The sequence below is a fragment of the Bidens hawaiensis genome, unplaced genomic scaffold (assembly GCF_021521415.1).
Source record: "Bidens hawaiensis isolate Kalapana, Puna unplaced genomic scaffold, B.hawaiensis_p1.1 tig00017166_1, whole genome shotgun sequence".
Lineage (NCBI taxonomy): Eukaryota > Viridiplantae > Streptophyta > Magnoliopsida > Asterales > Asteraceae > Bidens > Bidens hawaiensis.
This window is the reverse complement of record NW_027492599.1, coordinates 442,642-455,657: the sequence shown is the minus strand read 5'-3', so window position 1 is coordinate 455,657 and position 13,016 is coordinate 442,642. Positions and strand designations below refer to the sequence as shown.

Below are 13,016 nucleotides of genomic sequence, written 5' to 3'. Positions count from 1 at the left end.
CTTCACAGCCTTGGAAGAAGCAATATGGAAATGGAAATGGAAATGGAAGCTCTTGTTACACTTATTCTTTCCGGGTGCTCAAATCTTCAATATGTTCCCGAGTTTGGAGATAACATGAAGTGCTTAGAGCATCTGTATGTAGATGGAACTAGCATCAAAAGGTTACCAGAAAGCTTGGGGAAATTGTGTAATTTGAGGAAGCTTGATGCAAGTTAAACTTTTATACAAGAGATTCCTCTGTCCGTTCATTACCTGAAAAGATTAAGATTTCTACGTGCTCATAAATGTCAGCTTTCACCGCAAAGCAGAGGTTTTCTTTTTACAAAGATGGACATGTTATCATCTGGTTTAAGGGAACTTGACTTAAGTTATTGCAATCTATCTGTGGTTCCTAATTGCATTGGTTTATTACATCGGTTAGTAAATTTGGATCTTTCTGGTAATAATATAGCTTCTCTGCCCGCCAACATCAGTCTCCTTTCAAATCTGAGAATGCTTTCTTTGAATAACTGCAAGAGGCTTCAGTCACTACCAAAACTTTCCTTAGTAAATGAAGACACTCTTTATGGACTTCAGATGAGATTCAATTACATTATATCAGAAAAAAGGGTAGATGTGTCTAAATTTCATGCCGCAAGCAACAATACTAGTCCAATGGTCTCCTGTTTGAACTGCCCTAAAGTAGCTGAGAATGAAAGTGGCAGTCATCTAGCAGAAAGAATATTAAATAGTTACCTTCTGGTCTCTCTCTCCCCCCCCCCTTCCCCGAACTTTTTTTTTAAATCCTTTTTATGTATATATATAATATTTTTTTAAAAAATTATGTATTGTTAATGTTTAAACCCAATTCATAAAAGCCCATTTTTATAATTTTTTTTTTGCACAAATTATAATCCAATAAGCCAAAAGCTTTTAAACGATTCTCGGGAACGGCCCTGTTATAACTGAGAACCATTTGCCCCATTTACTTACTCCCTTAATGATATAAAGTTTTCTGCAGCTACGTTCAAAATATTGGATCACACCAGAAGCTGTATTTGAGATTGTTGGCATTGGACGTGAAATTGCATCAGGTTTCAAGCTGCTAAGAGCTAATGAAAGTTTGACCCTTGAAGGCCCATGGATTGGAGTTGCTATATGTGCTGTTGTAGCTTTACACCACATTGATGCTGCTATGGAAACTAAATACATGGTAACAGCACATTTTCATGTTGGTGAAAAACATTGGCAGATTCCTGTCCCCATAAACTTCTTGGCAGCCGGATTGGAGAACCAGTTGGTTTTCTATTGGACAAGAGCAGATGACCTTCAAAGGACTCTAGATTTAGGTCAAAAGAGCAGCTTTAAGTTTTCGTTTAGTGTGGAGCCGCAAGGTCAGTAACAACTTTATTTCGTATTTAGCACATAAAAATTTGTCTGAGGCTGAAAATGGTTTAAGTGGAAACTATGAAATTTAATGCAACTTTAAGAGACAACACATTACTTTTTTTTTCGTGAGATCAGGCGCCAATTTAGATATCAGAAACACATACATGTGTAAAAGGATCCATGTAATGGTGTTCCCTGTAAATGTTTCAGGAGGTGTAATGGTAAGGTAATTGAACCAGTAGAGATTCACACACGTGCAGTAGTTTACTTCATTAAATGTGTTTCTTCTCGTGTCTCTTAACATGATCATGATGGCACACGATTACATTTACCAAATAGGGAGTACATGATATCTAAAAAATAAGATGCATAATGCTAAAAGAATGGATATATACTTGTTGCAGACTGTAAATTGCAAGTTCCTAAATTTGGAGTCCGTTTTACCCGTAAGAAAGACATCATGCAGCTGAAAAAGCTTGAAGATTCTACAACTCGTGTGGTGAACCATCTGTTTGGAGCTACCTTTACTCCTATTATGCATTCTAGTGAAGATTTAATATGCCCCCGTTTCTGTCAATGTTCTATCAACCATGACCTCACAAGGAGCATCACAACATTCATATGTGACTATAAAAAACGAAAGTACGCCTTGGTTGACATGCATAAAGTTGTTAAAAGCTTAATTGAAATCAACCAAGAAGTTTTAAGTGAATGCAAAGAAGAATGGAGTCATACAGAGTTCTTTCCTTTGTTTTATGACTACTATCGAATCATCCATGGAACTTCTGAACTTTACAACGAATTTTTAAGGTTGCTGAAACATGCATCTAACAGCTGGTTGAGTGTAAAGTTGGCATTGGAGCAAATTCTGGCAAAAAGTAGAACAGACACGGATTACAGTTATAGAGAGATGCTAGAACAGCTTAATGATCTTGAAGCTTCTAAAGGTATCAAATTTTGTGATAATTTCATCGCAACATTTGCATATTTCTGTAAGCAAACACTTGCTTTTTCAAGTCACTTTAATGAAGAGTTCGAATACATTGAAAAGTTCAAGTCAGTGAACACATTGGTGAAAGTATCAAGTATCACGATTGCAGGTATTTTTTGTATTCTGACTACATATATGTGTAGTGACAAGCTATCGCAAGAGATGGAAGTTGCAGGCTCATATTCTATGTGGTTGCATTTGATCCATAGTCTTTTAAACAAGCAGGGTGAATGGTTTCTTAACACGGGAAGTTATGGAAGGGAGTTGCAAATCTGGGAATTTTTAGATTGCGCAATCGTTGTACAAGAATTAAAGATGGAGATGGCTCGGTTTGCTTCTTTTAGTCATCAGAATGAGAAGGAGATGATTATTGTAATAAACAAGCTTGAAAATATGATGGATAACATCTCATTGACCATTGAAGATATGTGCAGGCATGCTCATCTGTATAGCCTTGATGTAAAGGAGGTGGGGATTACTTTGAATCAATTTATTGTAAATAGTAATTTACAGTTTTCTGTCAGTGGAGTTCGGTTTATGCTTCCCAGTGAAGAACAACAATGTGAAAGCCCTATGAGCAAGGCAATGAGCGTTATGTATCGAGCAACTTTATCTCTAATTCACAATGGTTTACAGTGGTATATATGCGCGTGTGAAGAAAAAGAAGTAGACGGTTCAAGCCTCCTCTCCTGTCATTCCAGCATCCATGACAACACCAGCAACATATTAAGAATACTCACTCACCACTATCCCATAGAAGATCATGTATTATACCTGGAAGATGTCCAAAAGGTAATTACATGTCTGCATGCAATTAACCAAGAAGGTTTCACAGTCTTGAGTGAATGCGAGGAAGAATGGAAGCATCATCCACAGGTATATCATTTAGTGAATGACTATCATAAAGTCTGCCTTCAAACATCTCAGATTTACAATGATTTTGTGAGGTTGCTGAAAGGCCAATGTGTCATCGGGTTGGGTGCAATCTTGAGATTGAAGGAAGTTGTGGTATACTGTAGACAGGATGATGATGATGATGATGATGGAAGTTTCATGCTTTCTGGTGATTTTATGAAATCGTTAGCAGATATATGTAAGCAAGCAGTTGCTTTTACAGGAGCGTTTAGTGAAGAGATCCTAGAGTTGAAGTCAGTGAAGGTATTGGCCAAAGTATCAAGCGGACTTATTGCATGCGTTTTCAGTCTGATGACTGCTTATATGGTTGATCTTGGATCCTTCCAATGGACGGAAGAGAAACCTTTGACTTCTTTGTGGTTACATTTATACCGATGCCTTTCATGGAAGGGTCCTCTAGTAGAGATTGGACAGACGGTTAAAAATGATATTTTGGGCATTGATTCCTGTCTATTTTTTATGAAGGACAAAATTAAGTCTTTCCCATGTGAGGTGAATTACCAATCGGAAGAGTTTTATATTTCTGATGAAGATGATATGATGCTTTTATTAGATATTGATGCGGAGAAAATGGATGAGCTGTCAGTGACCATTGAAGAAATAAGTAGAGATGCTGATACATTAAATGATGATATAATGAAGGCGAGAATAAGTTTGAAATTATAGTGGTATAACCTAAGCCACAATTTGATGTTGCCTGTCAAAAGCAAACACTAGATCATGTTTTAGCAACGGCTGATTTCATGGACTGGTAACTTTTGATGCGTTGTATGCTGGTAAATATGTCACTTTACCAAGTGTTTAATTACACACGTACTTGGCATTTGGGGTGTTCTTCGAGTTTTAAAGGTTTAATTCTAGACCCACAATCTAACCCAAATCTCTTACGATTTTTACAGGTTTGGGTGTTTTGGGTTGGGTTTCGGTTAAAAACGACAACCCAAGAAACAATTACCATTCAGATTTTTTATATGGTCTCCCTGTCTTTTTTTTCCTGTTTAATATTTACATGGGGTCACTAGAGTTTTGAAACAATGTGTTTTAGCCACCAAAACTAGAGGGAGGGTACAACACAAAATGGGTTAATTATAGAATGATTATAGGAAAAAGAAAAAAAACTCGATATGCTATAATTAAAAAAGTAACACGTAAACTGTCACACCCCGAAAACCTTATGATGATAATTTCAGCGGAAGTCTTTACAACTAAACAAATTTTCGGGCGGTGACAGTTGTTAACCGATAGCCAATCATAATAACACAACGTTTAATATATAATATTAAACATATTATATAAATATCAGAGTTTACACAGTTTTTATTATAAAAACTACATTACGGTCCCATACATTTCTTTATTCAAACACCTAAGCATCGCTTGTAAGGTTCCGTTACCAGTGCCTCACATTGGGCGTTGAATTTACTCATAAACATAGTTCTAAATATCATAGTTAATTAAAACTTTACGCGGAATATAAAACTTTCATAACATTACAATAATAATTCATAACATGTCTTAAAACATTCTTGTCTTTCAAAATTTAAAACGTTAAATATAAAACATCATGCGTCTTCAGATGCCAGACTCTTATTCTCCTGTCATTTGTCCCCGCTCAAGCAAGCTGTCTCATTCTACTCACCTGCGTGCATACTAAAAGTCAGCTACGCTGAGTGAGTTCTAGTTAATCATACATCACACAATACATATACTTACCTTCCATTATGCATCCGAATATACATAATAATTACTTTACTAATTTACTTTGATTACATAATTTCATACATACTTTCATACAATATAATTACTGTCTATTCTATCTCAGATATTATTAGGGTCTGATCCCTCTGTCATTGTCTATCTCAAATATTATTAGGGTCTGATCCCTTTCTTGTCTATCTTAGATATTATTAGGGTCTGATCCATTTATTTTCTATCTCAAATATTATTAGAGTCTGATCCCTTTCTTCTCTATCTCAGATATTATTAGGGTCTATCCCTCTTTTCTTCTCTATCTCAAATATTATAAGGGTCTGATCCCTTTCTTCTCTATCTCAGATATTATTAGGGTCTGATCCCTTACTTCTTCATCTTCGTACATACTGTCTTTACATACCCGTAACATACATATGCTTTCTTTAATCATTCATACATATTCATATGTTCTACACACACACACACATATATATATGTATCATACACATCCATATATCATATACACGTGCAATATCCGAAGATCGTTCACGTACCGACAAGCTTTCAATCACGTTCATAACATAATATTTATCACATAAATCATACATGACATACACTTACCATTTAAGGTAAGTGTATTAACTATCACATCAAGTATGCACACAGCCCGAAAACATAACAAGGAAATAGGAATAGAAACTCACCTGAACTCGGTTACGTACACCGTTAATGGTTATTCCTTTCTTGAGCTGTGCACGGCTAACTGTATAACAATTACGCGTATTAATTTATATCACTATCCATATCGTATTTCTGGTTTAATTATAACCCACAACGGACAGGGGTCCGGGGGCAGCGCCCCTGGCAGCAGGGTTCTAGAGGCGGCAGCCCCTAGCGGGTCTAAGGAGCAGAGCCCTTGGCTGGGGTTAAGCTGCCAGGTCAGCTTGGAAAATTTTTATTTTCATTAACTTTCTTAACACATTTCCATTAGGATTTTAAATTATTATTTTATTCTCTTGCTCATTCGTTATAACGAATTAAGCCTGATTCATTATCTGAACATAGCCTGATTCGTGGTCTAATTCGTTATCAGAACTTAGCGAATTGGCGAGTAACGAATCATCTGATTCGTCACTTGATTCGTCATCTGATCATAACGAACTGGGGAGCTGATTCGTTATCTTGCCATGACGAATTGCCTAACTAATTCGTTACCTTATCATAACGAATTGCATCAATCTTATCCAGACTTTGACTCAGAGGTCAAAGTCAAAATTGGCAAGAACACCCAACAGTCAAACTACCTCAGATCTGCGATTAAACCCCCAATTCTTAACGAAATAACACGATTTTGGTATCATTGAACTCGCAATCACATCGCCTACAAACCCTAATCATCAACTCGGCCAAACATTCGCGTTTAAAGGGTGATATTTGCTCCACTCTAGACCCGATTATTCATTTGATCAATTAACCTATCTAATTGTAATGGATTTCAGTAAGGTTTGCTTCGTTGGATTCGTTTTTATCATTTTCATACAAATCTAAGATTACCCAAACAAATCCGAACCTAAACGAACGATTTCCAATTATAAACATACCTTAAACGAGTCGGTTTACGAACACGGTTAAGCCTTGATGTTGTTTTGGTTCGTCACGACGATCTAGCACCAACGGGTTCGGGTTTCCACCTTCGGATCTTGGCTCGGGTTATAGGATAGTGTTTGTGTGTGTTTTTCAAGGTGTAGGCTATGATGTAGAGATGGATAAAATGGAAAGTATTAGGGTTTAAGGGGGTATTTATACTCTCTTAAGCCCATGGACCTACGGCCCATTCCATCTCTTATTCCATCTTCTAAAGTCCAAGCCCACCTTCTATCAATTTATTAATTTAAACAAGTAACGACACACTATAAAATATACGAAATTTATTTTATTAATTCTTAACGAAAGCAGAATGTTACATCGCTCCACGCCTCCTCGTGAAATCTTCATTTACCCGTAAAACATTTTTAAATAATATTTGGGTCAACACGAATGTTGGTGAGTTATTCCCGAGAAAAACTTATTATATAAATATAGACAATTTATATATAAACAACACATGAATATAATAGTGTACAAAAAGCGTTAGTTGTAAACCAGCTAAGAATACAACGTGTGTACGACTACCAATTTGATAACTTGAAATGTACCATACTCAAAATATTCCCACTTTTAACCCAACACGAATGGATGTGGGGGCATCACCCCCGATAGATCTACCAACATTCTTGTGCCCTCAATTCGGTTAACAGTTATTTAACCAAATTGATTCATCCCACAATAACGAAAATTTGTAAAGTATAATGCGTTTTCAAAACATATATATAAATAAGAATATAGATATACAATATGCTTTTCGGAGGAAAAACTCACATTCGATTTCGGTAAGCGCCCGAATGCCCGTGTCCTATATTAGTACACTTTTGCTAATTCTAAGTTCGGGTTTGACCAAAATTGGTTTACTATATATATACATATATATATACACACACACACAGGGGTGAGATCTAGAGAGAACTCCTCTTAGAGAGAGAACTAGAGAACTAATAAAGAATTATTTTTAACTATTTAAAAAAAAATGTGATTTTTTTTCTTTCCTCATTCTAATAAGATGATATTGTTCCTAAAAAACCGTCGATGTAATGCGTATGTGCATTAATGTGTATTGTATAAATAAAATAGTGTTTTATTGCATATAATTCAACACAAATACATTATATAATACACACTTTTGAATATATGCAAATACGACACTAATAATTGTATGCAAAACACATTATTGCATATATGTAATACAACACTAATGCACATATGCACTATATCGATTTTTTTTTATTTTTGTATATAATATAACACTATTGCAAATATACAATACAAACAACTATATATATGCTATTCAACACTATTTCAAATATCAAAATGCACACTATTGCACATATGCATTATAAAAAAAGTCGATGTATTGCATATAAGCATTACAACGTTAATTTTTTTTAATTTTTATATTTTTTTGTGGTGAAGAATAACAACATATAAGAAGGATGAAAGAAAAAAAAATTTTAAAAATATTTTTTTATTAAACTAAAAATACTGCATTATTAGTTCTCTAGTTCTCTCCATAAAATAGAGTTCTCTCATGATCTTCTCCACACACACACACACACACACACACACACACACACATATATATATATATAACCTTAATCTAAAAGTTCACACAAGCACACAACACATAAAGTTACTAACTTATAATTCTATAAATACACACTTAAAATATAAATAAGTAATAATCAACCAATAATTGTTGTATTTAATAATTTAAATTAAATATTATAATTTATAAAAATTATTTCTTTTAGTTGTTGGAGTGTTTTGGAAATTCTAAGTTTTTAATTTATTTACAATTTTGACTTTATTTTAATCGGTTTTTGTCGGTTTTGCCGGTTTCGTCAGTTTTGAACTTAAAAACGAACCGGTTGTCATTTTGCGAAAACTTTTAATTTTAAATTATCAAAAATACTTTTTATATATTTTTTAATCAAGTTTTATTGGGTTTTCAATAAAAATGATAAGGTTTTCCTTTTAGTTACCAATTTCTTAAAAACGTCAATTTTAACGTTTTCGTGTCGGTTTTCGCGACACGAACCGTGTTGGTTCAAGTTTTGCTATCTTTAACTTTCTTATAATTTAACTTATGTTAAATATAAGAATATTATGACCTTAGGAGCTGTTCTAAATCAGTTCTAAAAACCCGTGTCGGTTCACGTTAAAAGTCGAACTTTCCGATCGTTAATGTCACCGACAAACTATATAAGTCATAATGTCAAAGCTAAACCATTTGGTACAGAAAATATACATATAATAACAAGTAATATATCATCATTTTCAAGTTTGATCATCTAGCACCAAGTATACACACAAAGACTAATTTTTACCACACATGCTCAAGCCTTAGCTTAAGCTTTCAACTACACAATGAACATGTTATTTCTATAATCTCTACAATGTGTTTATGTATCAAACTTTTCAGATCTTAACAACCCATAATATAGTACTAATCCATCCCATTATCATCCTTTAAACAAAAACATTCTTGTTTCTTTAACAACAAAGTTTCTATATTTAACAATTCGGTTATTTCAACAACTTTTGTTTACTTCAAGCTTTCAAATGAAATTAAGTATAACTTTTATTTATCTCATTCAACTAGTTTGATAGAAAGCTCTTAACAATTTATTAAATACTTGTTCTTAGATTTTCCATTTACCCATTAACAAAGTTACTAATACTAGCAAGTAGCAACTTTTAACAATCTTATTATTATCCCAACAATTTTCACAATAGAGTTTACTAAAGTAATCCTAACCACACGCCTTTAATTACTTTTACAAGATTATGTTCACTTATCTAACCAACTTACAAAACATCTTGTATAATTTACAAAGTTTCTTTTATTAGTAAGTCTTAACACATATTCTTGTTTGTTTAAGTTACCAAGTTTCATGCATCATAGTACTTCTAGTTGATTTTATTCCTTTTCATATGTTCCATTCAATCACTTAATTTGTCATCTTCAATCCACACCAAAAATCAAAACAAGACAAGTATTAACTTTATGATCAAAATCAAGTTTTTGTATTACTTGCATGTGTAAGTAAACTTTTCAAAATAATCAATTATCAAATCTCTACACCACTTTTGTCAACCCTTTTTCCAAGATCCTATTATTTACTCTTACTTTTCAACCCATCATTACTTACAACTTTTCAAGTAATCTCTTTAGTAGATCAATTAAGTGGGTTTCAAATTTAGCAATCACTCTTAACCATTTTAATAATTAACAAGTTAACAACTTCAATCCATTACCCAAACCAAACCCATGGCTCATGTGGGTGTTTTTACCCATCATCCATTTTCATATTTTGGCCATTTACATACTTACTTTCACAACACTTAAACCCATTTGTTAAACAAACTCAAGTAAACTCAACTTGGACAACCTAAACAAGCTAATATATAACCATAACAAGTCCTATAATCAACAAAACCCATCTTATACATTCACACATAAACTCATGGCTCACAACATGCATGCACACATCCATATTACACTTGCATGCACATTATCAAGCACACTAAAATCAAGCTTTAAGCATCATATAACAACTAATATACCCGATATTGAAGTGGGTTACCTTGGATTTTCGGATTGGTGACTAAGGGAAGGATAATATGGTCTTGTACTAGCTTATAACTCCTTCCTTAGCTTCCTAATCCTTTGTTTTTGCTTAATCTTCCATTAAGATATCCTAATCTTCAATATGGTGTATGATAACTTGAATTGGTGATAATATGGGAGGGTGGTGGTGATGGATGATTATATTAAGAGAGAAAGAGGGTATAGGGTTGATGAGTTGGTACCTAGGGTTTTGTGTTGGATGGTTTGTTGATCTCACAAGTAACCATAGTAATCATTAGGTGTGTATAAATAATATTATACTTGGAGGGTTTTGGGAGGTGGGTTGGGTTGTGTGAAAGTGGCGGCCGAACAAGAGGGTGGTGGGGGGGGGGGGGTTGGGTAAATAATAGTGTTTATGGTATTATCTAAGTGTTAAGGTTTAACGTATCTCGTAAACTATCTAGCCAAACGACGCCCGTTTTCGATAATTTTTATCAGACTTTGAGCGAAATTAAATTACAGTCAGTGTCTTCCTAAAAACATAATTTTCTGAAAAACTTGATGTCGGGTCCTTACGGTGTCCGCTACTGCTTTCGGTTACTTATTTTCTAATTTTTGCGATTCGAACCTTCTAAAATTAAGTTTATATACTATCTCTAATATCCTAATATAAAATTTAATTTTTCGAAGTCATCTAGACACGTTTATGAATTATCCGTTTCTACGTCGTTGCCCGTGGTCAAACTGTGTAGTGCTCGCTACACGACAAAAGTGAACTTTTTCGGGCTCCATATTTTAAAACTCAACTAAAATCAAAGACTTTGGACAAAAATATTATTCCTATATATTTATTTCACTAATTAATACGCGATTACGGTTAAGATAATTACTAGATTAGTCTAATTTTTGGTAGTTGTCACATAAACCATCCGGTCAAAAGCAATTTTAACGAGTAATTAGCAGAAACGACGTCGTCTTCGGTTTAATCTCCAAAATAATCTGGAGACCCCATCGATTTCAATGCTCCTTGTTGGAAATTGTAGTATAATAATTATTGTAATATAATTATTATTACTAAATGTAACTATTTTTGAATGAGAAATTAATAAGTTGGAAGAGTTAATTGAATTATTCAAGTCTCATAAGTGTTGCATTCAAATTCAACTTAACTCTTATAGTTAATGGTGTCTTAACTCAAGGCTTTTGGTTGGGACATGAATTATGTGTATATACTGTCATAGGTCTTGAAACTTTTTTTTGTTAGAAAAATTGTTCATGCAATTTCACACACAACCAAAAGTATTTCCCGAATTTTCCACCTTATGTGCTCTTGTTTCAGGTATAGTTCAAGTGCTAGGCTAATCCCGACAGTACAATATGCTTAGGTTGTTGTACCTTGGGAAACATACAGGTTCACCTGGGTGGCCGAAAATCTATTTTAAGGGAAACGTGTTTTACACGTGTCTTAGTCACCTTGTTTCTCACTTTGTTATTTCTTTTTAATATGTTTGTATTGGGTTTCTATATTGTAATTTTCATTTCTTGTTCTTGTATTGTAATATGGATTATTACTAATAAAATTTTCAGTGTTAGTTTATTATATGAACGGTTTTCCTACAAGCTTAAAACAGATTTTCGGACAATCGTGCATTGTTTAAAATATAAAAAATAAAATTGGAATTATATATTTTTTTCCTTTTGGTCTCTGTTTGCTGTCGTTAAAGTTTGCTTTAGGTTTCCACCTTTGGATTTTAGTAAGCATATTGTATTATTACTACATTTCCCTAACATTAGTGGTTGGTTAGTATCATTATTTTTTTTATTTCTCTTTTGGTTCCTAGTATGCATTGGCGGACCTTATCAAAGGCGGGGAAGGGTCGTGGCCCCCGCTGAATTCCGCTGAACAGGGTTAAACTTTAAGCAAATATAGAACTTCCCCTTAACCCATTCCGATGATTAAAATCCGATAGTGAGGGGGAAGACGAGAGGTGGAGAAAGGGGTGTCTGTAAGTTTTTCATGGAGGTTTTCCGACAATGTAAATGGATTCCGGTGAACATTGGGATTTGCAAAGTTATGGTAATTTGTTGGCAGTGTGCTTTTTTACTAACAATGTAAAGTGTAAATTTTATATTAAGTCCCTTAATTTAAGAGAAGTTATAAAATTGACCTTTTAGTTTGATTTTAGCTTTAAACAACCTTAAATTAGATCAATGTGTCCTAAGCCAAGTGCTGTCCAAACGGTTTCATGTAAGTGGGTGTATAAAGTGAAGAAAAGGGCAAACGGGTTGGTTGAAAGATACAAAGCTCGTTTGGTAGCCAGAGGGTTCTCGCAACAGTTCGGGCTAGATTACGAACACACTTTCAGCCCGGTCTAGATTACAATTGTTCGTGTTTTGTTAGCTATAGCTACAAGCAAGAATTGGAAGTTGTGGCAAATGGATGTGAGTAATGCATTCTTATACGGTGACTTAGACCATGTAATTTACATGGACCGGCCAAAATGGTTTGAATGTAGAACAAACTTTAATTATGTATGCAAGTTAAAAAAGGCGTTGTATGAGATAAAGCAGTCACCTAGAACATGGTTTGGTAAAATTGGGGAGATCTTGGAACATAACGGGTTTACATCTACAATGGCCGACTCTAGTCTGTTTGTTCGAGTAAATGGAAAGGATGTGGCAATTGTTTAGTGTATGTGGATGATCTTATTATAACCGGCAACCTAAGTGAAGAGATACAACAATTAAAGAAAAACCATGTGTGAGGTTTCATATGAAAGATCTTGGTAGCTTAAGACATTTTCTTGGTCTTGAATTAAAGTATGA

At 34.1% G+C, this 13,016-nt stretch overlaps 1 protein-coding gene across 1 annotated transcript; it reads left to right on the top strand.

Annotated features, from left to right (window-relative positions):
- Positions 1–113: 113 nt before the first annotated feature.
- Positions 114–1,534, top strand: LOC143553325 (uncharacterized). The gene is made up of 2 exons (XM_077043346.1): positions 114–741; positions 1,001–1,534. Exons 1-2 carry the CDS (start codon positions 328–330, stop codon positions 1,379–1,381), a joined length of 795 nt encoding a protein of 264 aa, XP_076899461.1. The 5' UTR covers positions 114–327; the 3' UTR covers positions 1,382–1,534.
- The last annotated feature ends 11,482 nt before the right edge of the window (positions 1,535–13,016 follow it).